At 51.7% G+C, this 26,465-nt stretch overlaps 1 protein-coding gene and 1 long non-coding RNA gene across 8 annotated transcripts; one reads left to right on the top strand and one right to left on the bottom strand.

Annotated features, from left to right (window-relative positions):
- Positions 1 to 1,389: 1,389 nt before the first annotated feature.
- Positions 1,390 to 3,107, bottom strand: LOC144323594 (uncharacterized). The gene is made up of 2 exons (XR_013388996.1): positions 2,854 to 3,107; positions 1,390 to 1,693 (listed from the first exon to the last, which is right to left on the bottom strand). It is a non-coding gene; the product is annotated as an uncharacterized LOC144323594 (long non-coding RNA).
- Positions 1,872 to 26,147, top strand: A4GALT (alpha 1,4-galactosyltransferase (P1PK blood group)). 7 transcript variants are annotated; one of them, XM_077914236.1, is made up of 4 exons: positions 1,872 to 1,965; positions 22,362 to 22,502; positions 23,511 to 23,598; positions 24,255 to 26,147. In XM_077914236.1, the coding sequence occupies exon 4, from the start codon at positions 24,301 to 24,303 to the stop codon at positions 25,360 to 25,362; it is 1,062 nt and encodes a 353-aa protein (XP_077770362.1). In that variant the 5' UTR covers positions 1,872 to 1,965; positions 22,362 to 22,502; positions 23,511 to 23,598; positions 24,255 to 24,300; the 3' UTR covers positions 25,363 to 26,147. The 7 variants fall into 7 exon arrangements, with proteins under 7 accessions (XP_077770362.1, XP_077770361.1, XP_077770360.1 ...); XM_077914235.1 differs by lacking the exon at positions 23,511 to 23,598 and having other exon boundaries at positions 22,362 to 22,601; XM_077914234.1 differs by lacking the exon at positions 23,511 to 23,598.
- Positions 26,148 to 26,465: the final 318 nt, after the last annotated feature.

A 26,465-nucleotide genomic window follows, 5' to 3' on the forward strand; every position in this document is an offset into this window, starting at 1 on the left:
GGGGTGAGAAGTGTCAGATTTTGGACCTACTTTCAAGATGGTTCTTTTTTTTTTTTTTTTTTTAATTTTTATTTATTTATGATAGTCACACAGAGAGAGAGAGAGGCAGAGACACAGGCAGAGGGAGAAGCAGGTTCCGTGCACCGGGAGCCTGACGTGGGACTCGATCCCGGGTCTCCAGGATCGCGCCCTGGGCCAAAGGCAGGCGCTAAACCACTGCGCCACCCAGGGATCCCCTCAAGATGGTTCTGATAGGATTCGCTGTAGCAGGGGGTGTGGGGAAGATGTGTGGTGGGCAGAGAGGAGTCAAGGTTTGGGACCCAAGGGACAGGAAATGGAGCTGTCCCTGAGATGGGGAAATGCAGGAGAGCATGGGGAGAGGTCAGGCTGCCAGCTGGAGCCACTTAAGGGAGCATAGTTAGATACGTGCCTTCAGGCCACATCTGGGCATCATTGGCAGATAGAGGTGTCCAAAGTTGTGGGTCCGGATGACAGCACCAAGGTAAAGAGTGGGGGAAGGAGCAGAAGACCAAGAGCTGCACACAGCCCATGGAAACTTCTAGAGGCTGGGGAGAGAAAGGGGTTGGTGTAGGAGGATGGGGGTGACCAAGGAGGAGGAGAAGTGGTCAGGTGTGTCTAGGAAGCCAAAAGAGGAAGGTATTGAGGAGAACAGGGAGGGGGCAACAGTGACAGGTACTGCTGAGGGGACCAGTGAGCGGAGGACCTAGTAACCTGGGCAAAGCTGGGGGCCAGACATGACAGATTCAGTAGGCTCGGACGGGGTGTGGGTTTAGGGACCAAGGATGAGAGAAGCCAGGAGGGACCACCCCTGGAGGACTTTTGCTATAAAGGCAGGGACAAAGGTGAGGCAGTAGGGAGGGGGAGCAGGTTACAGGATCCGAGTGGGGTTTTGGTTTTCTTGGTTTTAAGAGAGAAGTACCAGTGTGTGGGTTGATGAGGTTGTGCACTCAGGGCAGAAGACAGGGCTACTGGGTCAGTGTGGGCTTGAAGGTGGCAGCCTGTGGACCAGGGTTGGGGGTGTTGGAGTGGTGGGGGGGAGGCCACGCAGAAGGGCCAGGTGGTGGGGGGGCTGTAGCTGGGTGGTGGGAGCTCATGGGAACTCTCTTCTGATGCCTTCATTCAAAGGCACCTACTAGGTTCCAGGGCCGGGATGGAGAGCTTCCCTGTTCTCAAGGCAGCCTGGGCGCCGGTGCAGGCCGAGGGGGAGGATGAGCCCGGAGAAGCAAGGACAACGCGGCCGGCGGCCAGGGCACTGGGAGGAGAGCGTTGCAGGGCCAGGGCCCGCAGCAGCAGGGACCCTGGGAAGTCGTGAAGGTTCAAGAAAATAAGTGAAATTCGGTAAATTTCACGAGACAGGCAGGCCGAGCATTTATTTATTTTTGTTTTATTTATTCACTCATGATAGACCTAGAGAGAGAGGCAGAGGGAGAAGCAGGCTCCATGCAGGGCGCCCGACGCGGACTCGATCCCGGGACCCCAGGATCGCGCCCTGGGCCAGAGGCAGGCGCTAAACCACTGAGCCGCCCAGGGATCCCCCCAGACCGAGCGTTTAGCACCAGTCCCAGTCGCGGCGGAGTGGGGAGCGCTTTCTGATGAATTCGAGACCCACGCTGCCCCTTTTCCCTTGCATGACCTTCCAGTGACTTAACCATCCGAGCCTCAGTTTTCTCATCTGTAAAATGGGGAAATGGGCCGATCAGCTCCCACGGGCGGCGACGCGGGGCCCGGGGAGCGCTCCGCACCTGCGGGCCGCGGTCCAGCCCCGGCGGGGGCGCAGCGGGGACGCGCGGGCCGGGGCGCGGGGACCCGCGGGGGCGGCGGGCGGGGCGGCGCTGACCACGCCCGGGCCGGAGGGGCGGTGCTGCCGCCGCCGGACTCGGGGCACTGCCTCCCGCCGCCGCCCGCCGGCCCCGGAGCAGCTCGCCCGCCGCCGCGGAGCCGGAGGTACCGGGGAGCGCGCGCAGGGCGAGGCGGGCGGGGGCTCGGGGCGCCGCGGGGGCGCGGGGCGCGGGGGCGCGCGGACCACCTGTTCCGGAGGGACCTCCGCGTGCGCACCGGCTGCTCCCCGGCCACTGCGCCCCGAAGTTGAGCGCGGCGGCGGCGGGACCGGGAGCCCAGCCCGGCCGGGCCCGGGCCCGGGCCCGGCGCCGGCGGAGGGGGCGGAGGGGGCGGGGGGGCGGGAGGGGCGGGAGGCGCGGGGCCGAGACACCCGCACGGCGACCTGGGGCGCGGCGCGCCGCTCGCTCCGGGGCGCGGAGTCTCTCGAGAGGCCTCCCCGCCCCGCTGAGCTCGCCGCGGGCCGGAGGGGGTGCGGCTGGGAGGCGCGGGGAGCGGCCCGCGGAGGGGGCCTGCGGGGCGGGAGGCGGCGGCCGGGGCGGGGCGGGGGGATGCCCAGGCCGGGTCGGGCCCTGCAGGTGGAGGCAAGGGCCTGGGTCCGAGCGCCCCTTCTCAGCGGTGCCAGCCGCCGACGGCCGGTCCCCCCGCGCCTCGCTCCCTCCCTGTCCTCCAGCTCGGAACCCTGAGCGGGAGCTGGATGTGCCGGGAGAGGCTGCGGCCCGAGGTGGGCTCCGAGTCCACTGCCCTTCACTGCGGGGGGAGGGGCTTGCCTCGGTTTCCCCATCTGACGCCGTGGGATAGAAGTTCCCATCTCCTGGGCAGGTCAGCTGAGCCTTTGGCTCTGGGAGGGGTAAAAGCCGTCTGGCTGCACCCCCCGTCCCCCAGGAGGACACCGGCTCTGTCTCCCCGGATGCTGAGTGATGGCCTGCTCCTCGCAGGCCCCTTGGGGGTCAAGCAGAAGCAGGGCGCGGGTTGGCCAGACTACTCGGTCCATACCTAGGTGTGCGCGAGTTCCCACACAGAGGTCCCCCGGGGGACTCCCCCAGACTGGCCTGAATACAAAAGAAAAGAAAAGGGAAGGCAAGATGGAATCCCCTGCTCATCCTCCTCCCAAACTTGCTCCTAGAGCCTTGGGCGCGTGTCCCTGCTTGTCTGCTAGGACAGCTCAATATTAGAGGACAAACTGCAAAATAGAAATTCTTAAAAATGTGTCCTTTCCTTATACCGATGGAAGCTTAGGTGAAAGGTCCGACGTGGGACCAGGCTGTGTAAGAGTAGGTGGCTGCCAGGGACATTCGCGACAGGACTGGAAGGAGGGGCAGATGAGAAAGGGAAGCTTGAAATGTGGAAACAGCTCTTTTGTACCCCCTCCTCCCTCCCCACCAGCTGCTGCCCCTCCTAGTTCTCCCTGCGGGCAGGTGGGGTGTAGGGCCCGCCAGCAACCTCTTCACCCAAGCTCAGCACCTGCTGTGCTCTCTGGAATGCACTTCCTCCCCTACCGGTACCTCCTAGGTGAGCTCACGACTCCTGCTAAATGCCCTGTATTTTCATTGTTCCACTTCTCTCCGGATTGGAAACTTCTGGAGGAAAGGCACCTTACCTGAAACCCAGTGCCCAGCCCAGCACGTGCTCGATGCTCCCTAATGTTGCTGGAATTAATTAACTGTAGGAAGTGGGAGTCATGGGGGGGGGGGCGGGGGGAATGACTCGGTATTTGCATCCACTTGGAAAATCCTATTGTTAAAATCCGCTGTGTTTGCCAGACTTTTCTAAAAACACTTTAACACATTTGAATGTGTCCTGTCTATGTATGTTTTTCAAATACCTCGCCTCTCTCACACGTTTTCTATATTTTTCAATGTGTCCGTGTGTTACATTGTGTTAGTTAATGGACACATTTGAAATTTAGGCTCTTTGGGATAAGGTTATGTTGAACTTTTGCACATATACATCGTGTACATTGCTGGATTTTCCCTGGAAAGAGTGTCACCTGGTAGTCACTGCCCGTGACCCTCTGGAAGGGCTGTACCTAGAGCCAGCTGGCTCTCCAGAGGGCCTGTACCATTCATATTTTGACACTGTGAGTGTGCGTTTCTTGTTATTTCCTAGAAATGTAATTACTGAGTCACAGTGTGAGCATCTAGGATGTTTGTGTGGTGTGCCCCCCCCCCCCATTTTATTGAGCTGTTATTGAGCGCAGCATTGTGTGTGTCAATTAAAGGTATACGGTGTGGTTTGATATATAAGCATCTTGCAAAAGACCACAACCTGCGTGTTTCTGATTCATTTGTCTGAGCTCATCAGCAAGGTATTTGTCCCCTGTCTGGTCTCTTGGTGGCAAAGACCTCCCCTCCCCCCGGATTATCATGTGGGCTTTATTTTTGCTGCTGCTGGTGTGTGTTTTTGAGGAGCACATTTTTAATTTTTATTTTACTTTAGCTATGTGCCGGTGCTTTTAGATAAAGGAGACTCGGCTGCATTTATGAGCCGACGGGAAGGAGCCAGAAGACGGAGTGGCTGAGTCCCAGAGGAGAGGCGGGTCCCTAGAGTGAGGTCCCAGGGGACACAGGAGGTGGGGGGTCCAGCTCTGGCGAGGGAACTTCTGAGCTGGTGAGGACAGGAGGCAGAAGGGAAGGGCCGGGCCAACACGTTATGAAACTGGCTTTGAACTCCATGTAGAGGGAGGTGGAAAAGCTCAATGGAGAGAGAAGGGTCCGTCCTGAGGACACCGGCTCCCAGTGCTGTTTGCCGGCCTCATCCCCTGGAGTCCTCCCTGCTTCCCTGGGAGGTAGCAGGTGTTGTCATCCCCCAGTGACAGGCTCCCAAGGGAGGGAAAGTGCCTTGTCCGGGTTCAGTCAGCTGGTGAGTGGCAGGGATGTGCTCAGAGTAGGCTCTCCTGGCATTAAGTGCCTGCCCTCGAGAACCGCCCTCCTCTTGGTGCCTCCACCCCTAGTAGATGTCAGGAAGCTGCACCCTTGAGACTCTGAGTGAGTGTCCCTTCCTCCCCTGTCTGTCTCTGTCTTCCCTCTGGACAGACCCCAGTGGATCCAGGAGCTTCCAGTAGAAGCTGCGTTGGCCACGGAACTAAAAGAGCCCCCTTCCCTTCTGGTTGGTGCCTGCACACTCTGCCCGGGGCACACACCCTGGCCCAGTGGGGACACACCGCCCATTCTGGAAGTCACCCCTGTACAAAGTCTGATTTGGCAAATGGGGAACTAGGTGAACAGGTACATGAGACTGAAGCAGGGGGAGTGGTCTTCACATTCCCTCAACAGACTTGATTTGAAAGAGCGGAATCCCTGGTCTCAGATGTAGACACAGAGTCCAGAAAGGTCCCTGTCCCCCAAACTCTATGATCTTCATTTGCACCTACCCACTGAGTCTCAAAGGCAACCTCCTGAGTTTTTTTTGGCGGGGGGCTTCCATGGATTGAGCCCTTACTAGGTGCCAGACACTTCGTTATTTAACCCCCTTGCCAGCCTGTGCTGTTCTTCCCATTTCACAGACAAGGACACTGAGGCTCGGAGTTAAGCGCCTTTTCTTTACGGCGGTGAATTTGAGCCTCCAGCGCCAGAGCAATCCCTGGTGAACTTGGCTGTTTGGGCCACAGGCAGACTCCTTCCACCTGGCAAGGGGTGTTTGAATCCCAGCTGTGCCTTGGTTCCCTCCACTCTTATGCTGTAGTTGATAACTAGAGCACCTGCCTTGCAGAGCTCTGCGGGGATTAAATGAGTTACTCCAGGAAAACCACTTTGACCACTGGCTCTGCACATCAAGGAAATGTGTACTATTGTTATTACAAACCATGTAGCTCCACGCCTGACGGGAGCCTTCCATAAATTAGTTCCAGCAACTCACCCACCCTCCCCGTGCCGAGGCTATGGGAAGGTGGGTGAGCCCTAGCACTGGGAAGAACGTGGACTTTTAATTTTTTTAAGAAGATTATTAATAAAAAAAAGATTATTAATTTATTCATTAGAGAGAAAGCGCGAGAGAGAGCATGCACATGAGTGGGGGAGGAGCAGAGGGAGGGAGAGCAAGATGCAGGCTCCCCGCTGAGCAGGGAACCCAATAGGGGGGCTGGATCCCAGGACCCTGAGATCATGACCTGAGCCACCCAAGGTGCCCCGAGAACATGGGCTTTTAAAAACCTTTCTGAAAAAGAAAAAGCAAAAAAATAAAAATTTAAAAAAATAAAAACCTTTCTGGAGACAAGTTAGTGATCAGTATCTACGACTTTAAATTACATTTCCTTTGACCCAAGAGGCTCATTTCTAGGAACCAGTCCTACAGAAGTAATTAAGGATGTGCTCAGAGACGCGAGTGCTAAGCTATTCACCATGGTGTTGTCTATAAAAGCAGAAAGATGGAAACCGCATTTCTAGCAGGTAGGACAGGAACTAGGCAATGTGAAGGAAGGACCCGCCATATGACATACACATGCAGAGAGGATGGAAACTTAGGGTATCGAGCCCTATTTATGGATGCGGTGTGAGGACATGCTATAGCCTGCGAGCAGCTTTACTTCGGTACAGCTTACACCGTGTCACACGCATACAGTTGGGTGAATTGTAGTTAACGTGCACGGTTGTGCAACTATCTCATTTTAAAATATAGGGCCCAGCATGTTTCTTTTCTTTTCTTTCTTTTTTTTTGTTTTTTTTGTTTTTTTTGTTTTTTAGATTTTATTTATTAATGAGAGACACAGAGAGAGAGGCAGAGACATAGACAGAGGGAGGAGCAGGCTCCATGCAGGGAGCCCGATGTGGGACTCGATCCCAGGAACCTGGAATCACGCCCTGGGCCGAAGGTAGGCACTCAACCCTTGAGCCCCCCAGGCGTCCCTCCAGCATGTTTCTAAGTGAAAAATAAAACAAGGTGCAGAACAGTACGTGTAATAAGATCTCCTTCTGTGTGCACGCGGCTCTGTGTAAATACTGCTTGTGTCGGCGACAGCCCCGTGGGGCAGGTCCTCTGGCACCTGGGCACATCAGGAAGGGACCAAGCAAAATACACTAGAATGCTGACGTGGGCACCATGTCACATGCTTTTGCCTCGGGTCTTTGGTGACTCCACTTCGTCTTCTGAGAGAGGAAGGCAGGTGTCACTGCAGGGTGGCAACTGGACACACACACACAACCCCTCTGTTGTGGGAATACAGAGATGACATGCACAGATGTGAAGACATAGCTATAATCACCTGTCACCCGCGCAGCCAGCAGTGGCATTTTGGTGGACTCGTAGCAAATGGCAGCTCTTCTTACCTATTATGGTTAGGAGGCTGCGGGGCGGGTGGGGGGGGGAGCACAGCTTGGGAAGTGGGAAGCACGTACCCTGGAAACTTGGAATGCCCAGAGCCTGGTGGGTTTGAGCCATGGAGTTGGTTTTCTTTCTTCATTTCTTTCTTTCTTTTTTTTTTTCGTTTATTTATTCATTTTTTTTTTATTTTTTTTATTTTTTTCGTTTATTTATTCATGAAAGACAGAGAGAGAGAGAGAGAGGCAGAGACACAGGTAGAGGGAGAAGCAGGCTCCCTGCGGGGAGCCTGATGTGGGACTCGATCCCAGGACCCTGGGATCATACCCTGAGCCGAAGGCAGATGCTCAACCACTGAGCCCCCCAGGTGCCCGGAGTTGGTTTTCCTTACAAGTTCTGACCGTCATCGTCAGGGGCACCTGGAATGTCAGGATGGTTTTGCTTGATGCCTCATTTGTCACACATGTATGGTGCCCTCCCTAAGTTACTGTCATTTACAGCCTCAGGATCATGGCGGCATGTGGCTCGGTGTCCACTCTTCTCTGCTCCCAGGATCCTCCACGGCCAAATTCAGCCTGTCCATTCCCAGCGGGACCCACGTTGGGCCCAGAGGGTCTGCCCGTAGTCAAGGCTGTGAACGAGGCCCAGGGTTTGGGGTGAGTGCTGCTCACGTGCCCACTCATTTAGAAGGTAGCCACGAGTGCTAGCGTGTGCAGCGGGGGAGGGGGGGGCAGCCCCCAGCCCACCGTGGGAGCTGAGCTGAAATCCAGGCAGCTTCCTGGAGGTGGCCTGCTGTGCTCACCTAGGTCAGGAGAGGCTCAGGGAGGAAGGACTGTGTGGGGACTCGGAGCAGACATATCTGGGTGCCGGTCCTGCCTCCCACACATACTAGCCCTGCGGGAGTGGAAAGTCACCTTTCCTCCCTGTACCTTCATTTTCTCACCTGCGAAATGGGGCCACAGGGGTAGCTGTGAAGATGTGATAAAGAGTGAACAATGCTTGGCAGGATGCCTGATGTGTGGTACATTCTTGGGAAAGGGCAGCTCTTCCCACATATTATGGTTAAGAGGTTGCTGGGCAGGGGAGGGTGGAGGGATGTTTTAGGGAAAGGAAAGAGCATATTGCAGAAATCTGGAATTCCCAGAGGCCAAGTGGCTTGAGTAATGTGGCCAAGGACAGCTTGGCTGGTCTGGAAGCTGTGGGCCTGGAGAGACGCAGGGGCTGCAGGGGCTGAGGCCTGGGAGGCGCAGAGCGTGGAGACCCGCTTGGGGCCGAGGCAGGAAGCTGGGAAGAGGCTGGGGCGGTGGGTCCCGAGGCAGAGGACACAGAGTCCTGAGCTGGGCTGTGGTCGTGGGGCTGATGTGGGAAGGAGAGATGTGTCAGAAAGAGATTCCAAGAGGGACTCTCCCCTGTTCCCCAGCCCTGCACCCCCCTCTCCTCTGGACCTTCCTGAGAGCCTCGTAACTGCTTTTTTGCTACCACACATCCCCCATGGTTTGGTCTCAGAAAGCAGCCAGATCCCAGGGCACCTGGGCAGCTCAGCGGTGGAGCGTCTGCCTTCAGCTCAGGGCATGATCCCAGGGTCCTGGGATTGAGTCCCACATCGGGTTCCCTGCAGGGAGGGAGCCTGCTTCTCCCTCTGCCTGGTTCTCTGCCTCTCTCTCTGTGTCTCTCATGAACGAATAAAATCTTTAAAACCAAACCCCCAAAAAGGCAACCAGATCCTAAAGATTTCTTTAAGACATCAAGCACACTGTAGCCCTTTCCTCCTCAAAAGCTCCCAACAGCAGCCCCCCCAATCAGAGAGACAAGTCCTTCCAGGCCCCCAAGGCCCCTATGACTGGGTCTCCTCATTATCTCTCTGACTTCCTCTCCTCTTACCTTCTTCCTCCCATTTGACTTACTCGGCTAGGCCATCAACACCTCAGGCACATGCACCCCAGGACCTTTGCCCTCACGGATTTCCTTCCCTGGACACACTTCCCCAGATAGCCCTAAGCCTGGTCCCCTCACTTCCTTCAGCTCTTGGCACAAATGTCAGCTTTCCAGAGAGGCCATCCCTTACCGGTCTGTGTGAAATAGCTCCCCCCACCCCCCCACCCCTGTCCTCCCAGCCCGGATTCCCTGCTGCATTTTTCAACATAGCACATGTTCTCCACCTGATGTATTTCTTTGCTTGTTAACTTTCTCCCACTGGCATTTCAGCTCTGTGAAGCCAAAAAACTATCTGGTTTGTTCACTGCTTATCTGTATTTCCAGACCTTGGGGTGGGGCGTGGCCCATTATAGGTGTCTGAGCATTTGTCGAATGAAGAATCAGGGTAGGACTGTGTGAGGCCAAGGGCTTGATGGGTTTCTTTCGAAGAAGGCTTCTGTATCAGGTTGAGCAGAAACTCTCTTATCTGGGAACTGTCATCCTTTTGGCCTTCTTATCTGCCTTTGCTCTTGGCCTGGCACCAGGGGGCAAGTGGCCCTGAAATACCCCGTCTCGAGAGGTCAGTGAGGGCCACCTCTGATTGAACCAACAGAACTGGTGCCAGAGAAACCAATTTGGAAGGTCTTTCTAGAAGGGTCCTGAGAGATTGCTTTTCCAAGGTCTTTATTTTACAGACGAAGAAATTGAGGCTCAGAACTGACGAGAGAGGTCATACTCCAGGGTCACAGAGCGAGAGTGTAGGGGATAGGAACCAGGTCCCTTGCTCAGGCAATCCGAGTCAGCAAAGACCCTTAATAAGGCAACTGGACACACACACACAACCCCTCTGTGGTGAATAAAAAAAAAAAAAAAAAACAAACCCAGTGTATGGGGCTCCTGGTGGCTCAGGGTGTGATCCCGGGGTCCTGAGATCGAGTCCGCATCAGGCTCCCTGCAGAGAGCCTACTTCTCCCTCTGCCTGTGTCTCTGCCTCTCTCATGAATAAATAAAATCCTTAAAAAAAAAAAAATTTACCCAGTATGGTCAGTGCTGTGTGTGCATATTGTACGGGGCAGGGTTGGCTCTCTCTTTGGCTGCTGATTGTTTTTAATTTTCAATACAGTAAAAAAAAAAAAAAAAAAAGGAAACAATGAAGCAACAGGGCAACTTTCTTCCAAATAGAGTGAACTCAGGACTCTTAATTCAGGTTGGAAGTTATAAATGCCTTTTCCAAGGGCACTTCATTTGCCAGGCGTGATTTTATCTGACGAAGAGTTTGCCCTGCTATTCGTGCCTCTGTGATCCCTGGGCCTAGCAAATGCCCCGTACGGAAAGCTCGTCCATCCCCAGCCACCCGGCTCTGCAGAGGTCCTGGTGAGTGTCTGTAAGCACGTGCCAAGACAGCAAATGTAGAGGAGCCCACATTCATGGTCGCTTATGCTGACTGACCATGAGCATGAAGCATAAAGCTCGGGGGAGATGACTTCACTCTGCTCCTGAGAGGCCAACCCCAGGCAGCCTGATTGTCATTCCAGCCTCCAGCACAGAGCTAGGGTGACCCTGGCAGGGAGGGATGACCTCAGGGAAAGAGGAGAGGTCTGCGACTTGGGGGCAGATACACCCGGGCGTAGATCCTGTCTCCCACTCTTACTAGCCCTGCACCTTTGGGAAGGTCACCTTTCTGTCCTCTCTTGGGACGTAAAGACTCAAGTATTTTTTTTTTTTTTAAGATTTTATTTATTTATTCATGAGAGACACACAGAGAGAGGCAGAGACACAGGTAGAGGAAGAAGCAGGCTCTATGCAGGGAGCCCAATGTGGGACTGGATCCCAGGACCCCAGGATCATGAACTGAGTCAAAGGCAGATGCTCAACCGCTGAGCCACCTATACTTAGGTATTTTAATATGAAAAGTCAAAGGTATGTGACCTCATTTTGTACCCTCCAATGGTGATGCAGGACACATCAATAACACTTTCTAGCAGCTGTGATCTGCGTCCGCCCACGGTTTACAGTTTGCAGTGGCATTCACTTGGCTTAGTCACCCCATCTGATCCTGGCTTTGTGGGCAGTTTAGGGATCATTTACTCATTTCGTTCAGAACATATATATTGGGCCCCTGGTATGTGCTGGGGCCTGGGCTGGCCTGTGAGGGACGCAACCATGAGTGAAAGCAGCCTTGGTCCCTGCCCTCTGGGAGCCCACGTTGTTTACATGGGATCAGGGCCTTTGTGGATTTAATCAGTCCCTTCAAAAAAGACCTTGGATTGTTCTCAGTTGTTTGCAATTGGAAACAAACCTGTGACCTGTACAAATGGCACTTATCTGCAGATAAATTCCCAGAGCGGCATTACATGGTGAACGGGTAAGCGTTTGTGTAATTTTGATAGATGTTGTTCCCCTGGCCGCCGCCCCTGGAGCGGTACCCTTTGGCATGCCTACCAGCCGCGTGCGAGGGCTCGTTTCTTCACAGCCTTGCCAGAAGCATGTGTTGTCGAAGTTCTGGGGTTTTGCCAATCTGACAGGTGAGAGATGCTATCAGAGTGTTTTGATTTGCATTTCTCTCACTTACAAAAAGATCCTCACTCTTGCCTACATATTAAGGGTCCTGTTTTGCATGCGTACAACTGGCTTCGGCCCCCTTTCTTTTGTGCTGTTTGTTGTTTTCTCCTTGATTTCGGGGAAGAGGTTCAGAAAATTGCACCTTTGGGGTCTGAGGGGCACAAACCTTATCCCAAGTTGTCACTTCTTTTTTGACTTTCCTGATGGTATTTTTGAGGGAGGACCTGGAGCAGCTGACTTTTTCAAGGAATCAAGTTTATTCATCTTTTCTTTTTATGGCTTCTGGATGGATTTTGTTCGTAATTAAGAGAACTTTCCCAACTCTGAGGTTACAAAGGAATTTGCCCATGTTTTGTTCTAAATGTTTATGGGATTTATTATTTTACATTTGGAGTTTATCCTGGGGCATGTTCTGAGATCTGAACCCAGCTTCTACCCCAGTTGTCCAGCACCTTAGAGGACCCATTGTACTTTACTCACTGGAGATTCCGCCTTTATTGGATATGCAAACACTTTATGATGCTGCCATAGCTTTTGTTTCATTGTCCCATTTGTTCAGATGCTAAGGCTGGATTGTTTTTGTTTTCTGGTTTCTGTGTTTTTTAAAGGCTGCATTGTTTTCATTATTGAAACTTCATAGTATGTTTTAACATCTAAAGAACATCCAGTCGAGGGCACCTGGGTGGCTCAGTGGTTGAGCGTCTGCCTTTGGCTCAGGTTCTGATCCTGGGGTCCTGGGATTGAGCCCCCCTGCATCAGGCTCCCCGCAGGGAGCCTGCTTCTCCCTCTCCTGTGTCTCTGCCTCTCTCTGTGTGTCTCTCATGAATAAATAAATAAAATCTTAAAAAAAAAAAAAACCTTCTGTCCTTCCTCATTTTTCTCCTCCTTGTCAGAGTTTCCCTATAGGTCTTTGCTTGTTTATATTGGCATATGAACTTCAGAATCAATTTGTCAAATCCCAGAATCACATATGTATTTTTGCTTTTGTTTCCTTTGCTTGAGGAGACGTATCTAGAAGTATGTTTCTACAGCTGAGGCCAAAGAACTTACTGCCTGTACTCTCTTTGAGGAGTTTTATGGCTTCATGTCTCACAACTAGGTCTTTTAATCCATCCTGAGTTTATGTTTGTGTGTGATGTAAGAAAGTGGTCTGGTTTCATTCTTTTGCAGGTAGCTGTCCACTTTTCCCAGCACCATTTACTGAAGAGACCATCTTTTTTCCCATTGCATTATTTGCCTCCTTTGTCAAAGATTAATTGACCTTATAAGCGTAGGTTTATTTCTGGACTCTCTGTTTTGTTCCACTGATTTATGTATCTGTTTTTGTGCCAGTTCCATACTGTTTTGATCACTACGGCTTTGTAGTATTTCTTGAAATCTGGTATTGTGATACCACCAGCTTTGTTCTTCTTTCTCAAGATTGCTTTGGCTCTTCAGGATCTTTTCTGGTTCCTTACAAATTTTAGTGGTATTTGCTCTAGCTCTGTGAAAAATGAGATTGGTGTTTTGCTAAGGATTGCGTTAAGTCTGTAAATTGCTTTGGGTAGCATGGACATTTTAACAATATTGGTTCTTCCAATCCATGAGCATGGAATGCTTTTCCATTTGTTTGTGTCATCTTTAATTTTTTTATCAATATTTCCTAGTTTTCAGAATACCAATCTTTCACCTCTGTTGGTTAATTTTACTCCTACGTATTTATTTCTTTTGGTACAATTGTAAATGGGATTGTTTTCTTAATTTCTCTTTCTGCTGCTTCATTATTAGTGTTCAGAAATGCCATAGATTTCTGTATATTAATTTCTTTATATCCTGTGACTTTACTGAATTCATTTATGGTTTTTTGGTGAAATCTTTAGGGTTTTCTATATTTAGTATCATGTCATCTACAAATACAGTTTTGCTTCTTCCTTACCAATTTGGATACCTTTAAGTCTTTTTCTTGTCTGATTGCTGTGGCTAGGACTTCTAGTACTATGTTGAATGAAAGTGGTGAGAGAGGACATCTTGTTCCTGATCCTAGAAGACAAGCTGCCAGTTCTTCCCCATTGAGTATGATGTCAGTTGTGCATTTTTCATAATGGACTTTATTATGTTGAGGTATGTTTCCTCTAAACCTACTTTGTTGAGAGTTTTTGTCACGAATGGATGTTGTAGGGGTACCTGAGTGGCTCAGTGGCTGAGTGTCTGCCTCGGCTCATCCCGCGGTGCCGGGATGGAGTCCCACATCCAGCTCCCTGCATGGAGCCTGCTTCTCCCTCTGCATCTGTCTCTGCCTCTCTCTCTCTGTGTCTCTCATGAATAAATAAATAATTAAAAAAAAATGAATGGATGTTGTACTTTATCAAATGCCTTTTCAGTATCTATTGAGATGATCATATGATTTTTATCATTTCTCTGGTTAATATGATGTATTTTTTTATTAAAAGATTTTATTTATTCATCATAGACATAGAGAGAGAGAGAGAGGCAGAGACACAGGCAGAGGGAGAAGCAGGCTCCATGCCGGGAGCCCGATGTGGGACTCGATCCCAGGGCTCCAGGATCAGGCCCTGGGCCTAAGGCAGGCACTAAACCACTGAGCCACCCAGGGATCCCAATATGATGTATTATATTGATTGATTTGTGAATATTGAAACACCTTTGCATCCTGGGAATAAATCCCACTTGATTATGCTAAATTATCCCCACCCCCCACAATGAGTTTTTAAAATATATTGTTGGATTTGTTTTGCTAATATTTTAACTGGGAATTATTGCATCTATATTCATCAGAAATATTGGCCTGTAGTTCTCTTTTTTTGTGTGGTGTCTTTAGCTGGTTTTGATATCAGGGTATCAAATTCAGTCTATGGCCTCATAGACTGAATTTGGATGCTTTCCTTCTATTTCTTGGAATAGTTTAAGAAAAATTGGTATTAACTCTTCTTTAAATATTTGGTAGGATTTGCCTATGGAGCTATCCCATCCTGGATTTGTTTTTCTGGAGGTGGAAGGCAGTGGTTGATAACTGATTCAATCTCATTACTGTAATCAGTCTTTTCAAATTTTCTATTTCTTCCTGATTCAGTATTGGAAGGTTTTATGTTGCTAGGAATTTGTCCATTTCTTCTAGGTTGTCCAGTTTGTTGGCATGTAATTTTCCATAGTATTTCACATAATCCTTTGTATTTCTATGGCGTTGATCATTATATCTCCTCCTTCATTTCTGATTTTTTTTGAGTCCTCTCTCTCTCTCTCTCTCTCTCTCTCTTTTTAATGAATCTAGCTAAAGGTTTTTCAATTTTGCTTTAAATTTTTATGAATGCTTCATCAAGTCTTGAAAAGAAAGTCTAGAGATAGATAGGATAGAGTTTGATATTGAACCTTATTCATTATTCTGAGTTCTTATTTATATTTGATCTACTTACTTCTTGGCCTAGAGAAGGGAATTAAAATCTCTTACTAGTGCGTTTCAGTCTATTTTATCCTAGCATTCTGTAATTTCTAATTCCTGAAAATTGCTGCAGTGTTATTTGGTGCATTGTGAATTATACCCTTTAGCATTATAAATGGCCCTTCTTTGGCTCGTTTAGTGATGGTTGGCTTGAATTCTCAGTCTAATATTAAGATTATGGCCCTAGCTTTGTTTTTGTTTGTATTTGTCTTTATACCTTTGTTCTTTCATTTACTTTTAGCCATTCTAAATCACCTTGATGTATATCTCTATCTCTCAAATACAAGATAGAGTTGAGTTTTGCTTGGGATCTAAATAAAAAATCTTCTCCTTTGTAAAGATAAGTGAGTGAAGCCTATTTATATATACTGATATCACAGATGTCTTTGGTTTTTGTCATAGTGTGTGTATGTACGTATATACGTCTTTGCACATGTGGAAAGGCTGAATTCTTTGTTCTTCCACTGTGTTTGAAGAAGACAAAAGAAAGCCCCTAGGATATCTTGGGAAAGTTGTATTTTTGTTCTAGTGGCTACATTTATATCTACACCTTTATATAATACTCTTTGTTTATTCTTTCTTTAGATAATATTGTTTCTCTTCCATGAACAATAAACTTAACTTGTTTCCTCTTTTTTGTTTGCCTTTTTCTTGGAGGTGCCCCATTTCAGCTGATACTGTACTGAGTGATTAGGCCTATCTTCTTTCCATTCTAATGCTTCCAGCAGCTCTTGGTCAAGTGGTACTCATGACAGTTGTCACTAACTAGTTAGGCAATGACATGAAAACCTACAGAAGAGGTATCAGCAGCTTGGGAGAAAATTCTGGAGACCACAGTGAAGCACTTTTAAGAAATGCTGCATGGTGCACACATGATGGTATAGGAGGTGTTACTGTGTGGGTAAAGACAGGCATCAGTTTTACCAACTTGAAGGCATTCAGGAGAATACGGTTTTATCTGTGTTGAGGTTTTGGGGGCACCTTCCTCAAGTTATTTCACTTACTTTCCCTCTTATGTGTGTACAGGCATGAGAGGTGATTTTATTTATTTTATTTTTTATTTCCATTTTATTTTTAAAGTAATCTCTACCCCCAACATGGGGCCCACACTCACAGCCTCGAGATTGAAAGTCACGTGCTCTTCCAACTGAGCCGGCCAGGTATCCCTTGGATAGGTGATTTTAAAATCTGACTAAACCAAATTTTTAAGATAAAAATTCCTCATGATAAGAAAGCCAGGTGACACTGTTTAATTGGCAGCATTTTGTGTTTTTAGTGGGCATAAAAGGATCCATCTTATTAGATCCAATAAAACAGGCAGCGTTATCCTTCTTACTGCCACCTTTGTATTTGAAATATGCTTTTAAACTTTGATTTTTTTTTTCTTTTTTTTTTTTTTTTTTAGCTCTTACCACCTGCAGTTAAAGATGAGGTAAGCACGGAGCTCATTCCACTGTCGATCTCCTTTCCCCCTTGCCTACCAAGCTTGGGGTAGTTGTATTATCTCTGTGTCGTCAGCTAGATAACATTTTCATTCTATCTGTCATCTTTATTCCTACCCTCTCGTGGGGGGAGAGAGGGTTCTGCAGTTAACCCTCTTCCGTCCTCTTATTGCAGTTCTTTCAAGCACCACTTGGTTGACTGAAGTCTATTCCTTGGCTTTCCTCCGAGGAGCAATCTTGCCTAAGTTCTTATACTTCAAAATTATTGGCCTGTCATCTTTAGATTTTAAGAACAGCATGGCTCTATATTAATCTTTGGCTCAGAATTTCTTCCCCTGATTGTCCTTTAGGTGTTCCACTATATTCTGTCTTTAAATGCTGCTGTTGCGGGGACAGAGCAGGGGACACCTGGGTAGCTCAGTCGGTGAAGCATGTGCCTTGGGCTCAGATCATGATCCTGGGGTCCTGGGATCGAGCCCCTGCATTGGGCTCCCTGCTCAGTGGGGAGTCTGCTTCTCCCTCTTGCTCTCCCTCTGTGCTCTCCCCTAATCTCTCTTTCTCTTAAATAAATAAATAAGTCTTTAAAAAAAATAAATACATAAATGCTGCTGCAGAGAAATCTGATGCCAGCCTGATTCTCTGTCCTTTGTAGATGGCTTGATCTTTGTGTGTTGCTACCCCAAGATGTATCTTTGTACCTTTAAAGTCCAGTGATTTTACTGTTATATGTTTTGGGATTTACCATTCTGGGTCACTGTTTGCTGGTCCATGGTGTGCCGCTTCCAATTCATGAAATCAGGTCTTCAGGAAGGTTTTCCTGAATTACAATTGCAAGTATTTATTCTATTCATTCAGTTTCTTCTGCAGGAGCCTGGTTGTACATGTGTTGGATCTCCTCTTGTTTCTTCAGTTCTTTGATCACTTTATTTCTGTACAGATTTTGTTGACGTTTTCTCATTTTAATGTTTGTATCTCTTACTGTACTTTGTCTGGAGTCTGTTCTCCTGTGTGTTTCTTGCCATTTGGACTTCGTTTCTGAAATATCCTTGTCATTTCCTCCTAATTCTTCCCTGAAGTCTGTCAGGTCTCACATTGCCGATTTCCCTCATGTCTTGCTGTCACTTTGACCATTTCTCCTCTAGCTCTTGGATTTCTGTTTTTGCTCTGCCTTCATAGCCAGAATTAACTTTTTAAAGTTGTTGGGTTTTTTTTATTCATGCTGTAATTTTGTATTAGAATTTTGATTTGTTTTGTGGGAATATTTTTATAGTAAATATCCTTTATACATAAGAGAACATTAGTATTCCTTTCCCTTTTCATTCTTGGAGCATCTCTGTATGGACACTATGTTTATTCCTTTAACCATTTTATTTTTAAATATCCAAATTGGTTGAATTTTCCTGGATCAGCATTTAATAGAAGGTTTTGGTGGAAATTGGGAGAGAAGCCAGGCTAGTTCTCTAAGTTTCTGTTTCTATGGAAATGGACTATTCCTTTAAAATGTGATGCTTCTCGGGGCGCCTGGATGGTGCAGTTGGTTACATGTCTGACTCTTGCTTTCCGCTCAAGTCATAATCTCTGGGTCCTGAGATCGAGCCCTGTGTTGGGCTCTGCACTTAGCCTGGAGTCCACTTGAAGGGGTACCTGCCTCCAACCTTGAACTCTCCTGGTTCATTCAAGCTACAGCTTTGCTCTTCTGACTTACTTATCTTTCTTTTAGAAGTGGTGATTTCTGCAATCTTCCACTTCTGGGCCCTCTGCACCCCGTTGGAATTTATGGGTTTTTCATGCCCCTAGTTTCCCTAAAGCTATAGCTCATGGTCTATTTTCTCTTTTCCCTATTGCTCTGTATGACATCAACAGAAAAGGGGGATCCCTGGGTGGCGCAGCGGTTTGGCGCCTGCCTTTGGCCCGGGCGCGATCCTGGAGACCCGGGATCGAATCCCACATCAGGCTCCCGGTGCATGGAGCCTGCTTCTCCCTCTGCCTGTGTCTCTGCCTCTCTCTCTCTCTCTCTGTGACTATCATAAAAAAAAAAAAAAAGAAAAGGAAAGATTCAGAACCAAGAATCTGCCCTATTCCTATTAGAAAAAGAGATCCCTACCTCCCTCATTTCGTTGGTAATGTCTCCCAAAGAGCAAGCCACTGCCTACTTGGTTTCTGGCTTTAGAACATCTTCTAGGCTTTGAAGGAGAAACATTTTATAACCTCTGCTCTGAAAACAGCTATTTTTATAAGGATCACCTTCTAAAACTATAACTCCTAATTCTTGAGTATAAAGATATATTTACGCCCTGAAAGATGAGAGGAGGGTGCAGAGACAGGACAGCGGGCCCTTCAAGCAGAGTATTCAAGCTCTAGGTGTTGATTCTTTCCACCCAGGAGGGTCTGAGTTCCTCATCCTGTCCTGTCTCCAGAAGCATCCCTGCTTTCAATTTGGTAGACTCTTCCCTCATCTCTCCCCACCCCGCCCCCATGTGAGTGTGTGTGTGTGTGTGTGTGTGTTGGTTGACATGACTAAGAAGTCCAAGATGTACCAGCTTCAGACATAGCAGAATCCAGATGTAAAGATGATGTCATCACACATCCCTCTCTCTCCATCTCTTGGCTCTGCTTGCCTCTGGGCCAGCTTCATTTTCAGGCAGGCTCTCCCTTCCTGGCTCCTGGCTCAATCTTAGATGACTCCATTGGAAAACACGTGATTCTGCTTGGCCTGGATTGGGTTATGTGCCCTCCCTGAGCTACTCATTGCAGCCAGGAGAATGTGACACAGTCATTAGGCAGAACCGAATGGTGTGCCCACCCCAAGATCTAGAGAGTGGGGTTTGTGGGGGCAGAGGTGGTTCCCCATAGGAAATCAGGGTACCATTAACAGAAGAAAGGGGAATAGGTGCCAGGCAGGCAAAACCAGCAGACAGCTACCCCATTTCCACTGGGAATCCCCACTGCAAGTGACATCTAACCCTTTTCTCTTGCCATATAGAGAGGCCCACCTAGGCACATTCTCCATGGAGTGGCCATTTCAGTGATGTCACAGCCAGTGTGTGATCTGAGGGTGGCTCTGAGACTCCAGGACAAAGGGACATGGAAAGGGGGTGTTTTGGGATAAATAGTGACCTCAGAGAAGATATGTCATGTCCTACCCCCTGCAGCATGAGAATGTGATCTCTTTTAGAAAAAGGGTCTTTGCAGGTGTTACTAAGTTAAGGATCTTGAGATGAGGAAATGATCCTGGATTAGCCAGGTGGGCTATTGTCTGATGACAAGTGTCCTTACAAGAGACAGAGGAGAAGAACACACATAGGAGGAGGCCATGTGAAGACAGAGGCAAAGACTGGAGGAAGCGGCCACAAGCCCAGGAATGCCTGGAGCACCAGAAACGGGAAGGAGCAAGGAACGATTCTTCCCTAGAGCTCAAGTCAGGGAGTACAGTCCTGCTGACACCTTGATTTTAGACTTCTACTCCAGAGCTATGAGAAAATAGATACCTGTTTGAAGCTTCAAAGTTATGATCCTTGGGTCTTTGATATGAGACTTCTGCTGGGCTGTCCGCCTCTTGAAGAATCTCAAGGAAGACCTGGGGGTGGGGCACCCCTTGCAGAGGGGCATGAAGGGCTCCATGAGGGTGACAGGTCCACCCTCCACTGCTGTGTGACCCTGACCAGATCCCTTTCCCTCTCTGAGCCTCTGCGTCCCCCTTGGGATATCACAATCTCCAAGGGTCCAGCCCTGGGACTCTAGGTACCAGTCATCACCCACCCTGGCAGCAAGTGGTTGAGTGTAGACTGTGTCTGACAAACACTGTGACTCAGCTCTGTTTGGGTCATGGTCAACCAGCACTGGGGTTGAGCTGGGCTGGACAGGGGAGCCAAGAGAAGGTCAGAGGTGGAATGCCCCTACTGTGGGCCACAAAGGAGCCATTTCTAGGCATTTGGGCCTAAATGCCCATGCTCCCGACGCAGAAAGCTGGTGCCCAGGGCCAAGCCAGCAGCAAGTGGTCAGGCCCTTGGCCCTTTGACCCACCAGCTCTGTGCTTCTCACCTTCACTTCCCGCCTGAGATGGATCACGCAGCAGAGGGTGCTCCTGATGATGGGGGGGCCACAGAAGAGCTCAGAGCAGGGAAGTGACCACAGCTAACAAGCTAACTGGAGATATCTCCGTGAGGCAGGGCTTGAAGTGGTAGGCAGGGAGGCAGGAGGAGGAGGCGGCAATGTTCCAGGCTCTGTTGACAAGGGCCAGGACTCGGGCTGTAGCTGCAAGGCCCATCCCGGGGGGCCAGGAGCATGCTTTGGACCTGAGGTCACACGGATGTTGGACTGTGGCCAGCTTGGCGCCATGCACAGTTTCTATTCCTGGGTCCTGGGCTTCGGTACCAAATACGGCACTGCTTGGGCCTGGCACTCTCCACCAGGGCAGATGCAGGATGAGTGGCACGTCCTGCCTCCCCAGCAGACCCCAGACCCCACCCCACCCCACGGGAGAGCCAGATCACCCCCACACTTCAGGGCCCCTGAGCGGCCAGCCCCTCGTTCTATCCAGCTCTCTGTCCACTCTTCAGCGTGGTTCACATTGGGTTAAAAATACTCAGGACCAAAATAGCCTCTCCTTGCAGGGGAAAACCAGGGCAGGGCAACACAAGGCTCTTGATGTCTGTTGGCTCTGCTACCCATGACCCACCGGGGGGATCCCAGGCAGCTCACCTGACTTCCGACCCTGCTTCCTCACCTCCCTGCTCATGGCTCCTTTGGTCACTCACTGATTTGCCAACTCATTGACTCACTCATTAATTTGCTTGTTCATTAGTTCACTCACTGATCATTCATCGATTCGCCCAATTGTTGGTTTGCTCCTTCATTGACTCACTTGCTCCTTCACCTACCCACCCACATGCTGAGCCGCTCACTCACTCCATATTTACTGACTACATAGCAAGCGCCATCTATTCTAGATGCTGAGCAAAATGCAAAAAATACCTGTCCTCGGGGGTGGGGGGAGCGGTGATGTTCCAAATAAACAACCCACACAAATGAGTACAAGATGTCCAGGTTGCTAGATTAAGTACCAGGGTCAGAAAACCCCATAGGAGGCAATGAAGTTGGAACTCTAGGGACTAGGGAGGCCCCACAGGAAGACGGTTTTTTGAGTGAGGATGAGAGGGAGGTGAGGGAAGGAGCCAGGTGAACAGCTGTGGGAAGAGCGTTCCAAGCAGAGGGAACAGCACATGCAGAGGCCCTGAGATGGCAATGGGGGGCGGGGTGGATTGGTGGGGAGTTGAGAGAGAAAGAACAGGCCAGGTGTGGCTGGGGTGCAGTAGATGAGGGGAGAAGTGGGGTATGAGGCCATGGGTGGGGGGACACGCAGGACCTGGTGGGCCTGGGCTTCCCACATCACCGAGGGGCTGCACAGGCGAATGACATGGCCTGGCTTGTGTCTTAAAGTGTCCCTCTGGCCACCGGGGGACTGAGTCAGTGAGTGAGGCGACCAGTGACAGGGCCGGTCAGTCTGTGTGCGCCTCCTATGTGCCAGGCACGGAGTTGGGGGCTCTGACGGGGCGGGGGGAGGTACGCAGGACCCCGTGGTGCTTACAGAGGCCCCTCTGGCTCGGGCCTTTCCGTCAGCGTCACCTCTCCAGGAAGCCCCTTCCCCTGGCTCTGTCGGATGCTTCGCTCCATTGCAGCTGTCACTAGTGTTGCTCCTGTTTCCAGATGGCCTCCCCGTGTCCGGAGAGCTCCTCCAGGCCGGAGCTGCACCTAGCTCTTCCTCTCTCTCTAGCACATTCCCTGCGGGCCCCAGAGAGCCGACGAGTCGATGAGCAAATGACCCCATGTGGCTGGGGATGCGGCCTCCGTGAGCCCGCCGCCCGCCCCACTCTGTGTCTCACCATCTTTTGCAGATGGATCTGCGGGCGTGGAGAGTCTGTGGAAGGGCCGTGTTCCTGTTGGCAGAGAAGGTTGGCTGCTGAGCCAGGGCGTGTCTCCCAGAGGGCGCCAGGCCGCCTGGATCCCCATCTCGTCGCCATGGGCCGCCCAGGCTGGTCAGTCACCAGCCCGTGACGTCATCGTGGTCCCCAGCCCCCCAGGAGGAGGGCAGGCCAGTTGCTCAAGTCCCAGCCTCCTGGCACCACTCTCAGGCTGTGAGATCCGTCTGTCCTGGGGAGGGGTTGACTCCGGTTCCCATTAGACCCTGGGCTGTGCCCAGTCCCTCCACCCCTCTGGGCCCACATGTCCTGGCCTCTAAGGTGGAAATGATACAACCACCCCTGGGTACGGAGAGCCAGAGGAAGTGTGCATGGGGCCCCAATAATTTATTTTATATTTTTTTTAAGATTTATTTATTTATTTAGTCATGAGAGACACACAGAGAGAGAGGAAGAGACACAGGCAGAGGGAGAAGCAGGCTCCATGCAGGGAGCCCGACGTGGGACTCGATCCCGGGACTCCAGGATCAGGCCCTGGGCCAAGGCAGGCGCTAAACCGCTGAGCCACCCAGGGATCCCTGGCCCCAAGAATTTAGAAGGCACTGAATAAACGCTGGCCAGGATTCTGTGAAGAGTGAGAAAGGTCCAGGGGAACATGCACCAAGTCTCCAAAGCTCTGGACACGTTCCCACATCCCCTGCACTACTTCTCTCCCAGGCAGGACGGTGCAGGGTTGAGACAGTAGACTCTGGAGCCAGGTGGCCTGGCTTCAAGCCCCGGCCCTGCCACTTGCCCGCCACCGGACTGTGTATGAGTTACCAGACTTCTTGGTGCCTTGTGGTCGTCCCCTGTAAGATGGGGGCAGTGATTGCCACTGCAAGGGTAGCTGTAAGGGTCAACCAGCTAAATGTGCGTGTAACATCCCGAGCAGGTCACTTGGCACATGTGTGGTGACGGTCAGCCCGTTACGGGGTTCTAGTGTTCCTCCTTGCAGGCGGGAAGTCTGAGCAGAGTGAATCACCCCAGGACTTAGCTGGTTCAGGCAGCTTTGAGGTCCCGCGCCTTGCACGTGCTCCCATAGCCCTACCCTCGGGGACAGGGCCCAAGCCTGTTTTGTTTCCCCAGCCACCTGCAGGGCCTCCAGGATGTTCTTGGCTGCCTGCCAGGTGGACATCACCAGGAGAGGGTGAGGGTCGAAGGGCAATAGTCCGAGGTGAGATTACAGGCTGCAGCACCATCTTCCTGGCCCTGGCCCTCCAGACCTGTGTCTGTGAGAAGCATGGCCCAGGGCAGGGGCTGGGGAGGCCAGGTGCCCAGGAGACCCCACTGCGTCTGAGACAGAGGCTTTAGGACCCAGCATGCGTCCCCGTGTGCCTGGAGCCCACCCGTTGTGCAAGCTTGCATGCCAGCCCTTAGCACGCCAGTGTCCAGGCCTGCCCAAGCCCCAGGCTTTTCTGCTGAAAGTCCCCAAGGCTACTTGGCAGTGTGCCCTCTTGGCCTGGTTTGTGGGACTGAATGGGGCCGAGGGGTACATGTGTGAGGCCTCGAATCAGGGGCTACCAGCAGCCTGAGGGGGCCAGGCCTCCCCAGACAAGGACCCGGCCTGGGTCCATGATGGCCATGTCGTAGGTAGCACTGGCTCAGGTCTCGGGAAGCTCACAGGTGTGTCACAGAGTGAAAGGGACTCTGCCCAGACCTCAGCCTGTGGCCTGCCGCTCCCGTCTTACAGGTGAGGAAGGCGATGGGACTCAGAGCCTGCAGGCCCGTGGGCTGTGGAAGCCAGCATCGGCTGCGGCTCGTGCTGGTGGGGAGCGCTCTTGGGGCTCGGGATGCCGGCAGCTGCCAGCATGTGATGCTCGTCTCTTACAGACCAGCCGGTTCCTGCTACAGGCTCCTGGTGTCATCTGGGGAGAACATGTCCAGGCCCCCCGAGTGCCTGCTGCGGCTGCTCCGGGGCGCCCCAAGACAGCGGGTCTGCACCCTGTTTATCATCAGCTTCAAGTTCACGTTTTTTGTCTCCATCATGATCTACTGGCACATTGTGGGAGAGCCGGGGGGCCAAAGAGAATTCCCGAACTTGCCTGCTGACGTCCCCTGCCCCCGACTGGTGCCCCCCACGCAGCTCTCCAGCGCCCTGCCTCCGGGCAACATCTTCTTCCTGGAGACGTCAGACCGGACCAACCCCAACTTCCTATTCATGTGCTCGGTGGAGTCGGCCGCCAGGGCCCACCCCGAGTCCCGGGTGGTGGTCCTGATGAAGGGGCTGCCCGGCGGGAATGCGTCGCTGCCCCGGCACCTGGGCCTGTCGCTCCTGGGCTGCTTCCCCAACGTGCACATGCTCCCGCTGGACCTGGAGGAGCTGTTCCGGGACACGCCCCTGGCGGCCTGGTACGCGGCCCGGCAGCGCCGGTGGGAGCCCTACCTGCTGCCCGTGCTCTCCGACGCCTGCAGGATCGCGCTCATGTGGAAGTTCGGCGGCATCTACCTGGACACGGACTTCATCGTCCTCAAGAACCTGCACAACCTCACCAACACACTGGGTGCCCAGTCCCGCTACGTCCTCAACGGTGCCTTCCTGGCCTTCGAGCGCCACCACGAGTTCATGGCCCTGTGCATGCGTGACTTCGTGGCCCACTACAACGGCTGGATCTGGGGCCACCAGGGCCCGCAGCTGCTCACGCGGGTCTTCAAGAAGTGGTGCTCCATCCGCAGCCTGGATGAGAGCCACGCCTGCCGCGGCGTCACCACCCTGCCCTGCGAGGCCTTCTATCCCATCCCCTGGCAGGACTGGAAGAAGTACTTCCAGGACATCAGCCCCGAGGAGCTGCACCGGCTGCTCAATGCCACCTACGCCGTCCACGTGTGGAACAAGAAGAGCCAGGGCACGCGCCTGGAGGCCACGTCCCGGGCGCTGCTGGCGCAGCTCCATGCCCGCTACTGCCCCACGACACATGAGGCCATGAAGATGTACTTGTGAGGGGCCTCCCCCAACCCACCCTGGGCGTCCTGTCCCGACAACGGAGGAGGGTTCACGAGGGGGAGGCCTCAGTCGCTGCAGCCTAGGATGTGGGGCAGGCTCCAGGAAGGGTGGGCAGCCATTGGTCCAAGAGGTGCATTCGTTCTGGGGGACATGCTGCAGGCCCCTGGATCTGCTCCTTTCCAGGTGAGGCTGGTGGGATACCTCCAGGCCAGCGTGCTTTCTCAGGGTGCAGGCAACAGCTGGTGGGGGAAGGGCCCCAGCCAGAATCAGCTGCATGAGCTGGGTGAGCATCTGGATCTTCTGGACAGCACAGCAGAGCCGGGAGCATCGAAGCCTCTTCCATGGCATCGCCGGGCAGCCAGGCTGGTGGGGGCTGAGGTGCCCACAAAGAAAGCATGGATGGAAAAGCCCAAGGAAAGGGTATAGGAAGGAGAGGAGGGTGCCTGACGAGAGGGAGGAGGCAGCCTGGGAGAGCAGGGGTGCAAATCCAGCCTCTGGAGCCCAGGTCGGGGAGGGGTGCTTTGCTCTTTTCTGCGTTTGGTTTCTTTTTCAGAGGTGCCGAGGCCAGCAAAGCTGGCCTGGGGAGCCCAGCGGGGAAAGCCTGGCTGCTCACCCCATCCTTCTTGCCAGAGATGTTGCAAGGGTGGCGTGCTAGCTGGCCACTCCAGGGCATGGGGGTGTGGAGTTCTTTTGGCTCAGGAAAAGCATTTTAAGAAAACCACCCCCCACCCTGCCCATGATAAACATAGGATAATAAATGTAATAAAAGTGATTCCCTGACACTGAGTGCTTGGTGGTTGATAAAACAAATCCACTCCCACAGCCCACATTAGCCCCGTTCTGCAGATGGGGAGGCAGCTGGGGCTGGAAGTAGTGGTGACAAGCTTGAGGTCCCTCAGCCCTGCCCAGAAAGCAGAGTCCAGGGAGCTGTGGGGTGGGCGTGGGGTGGGGGTGCTGAACGAGACACCCCAAGAGCCTATTACCAGAGTAGAGGCATGCTGCCACCAGGCCTAGATGGGGAGGTGTGAGGGCCTGTGGGTCCCTCCTGCCTCACCTTGGGAGCCTGGCCAGGATCCTGGGAGAGACCAGAGGTGCCCTGC

This window comes from Canis aureus, chromosome 11, assembly GCF_053574225.1.
Source record: "Canis aureus isolate CA01 chromosome 11, VMU_Caureus_v.1.0, whole genome shotgun sequence".
NCBI lineage: Eukaryota > Metazoa > Chordata > Mammalia > Carnivora > Canidae > Canis > Canis aureus.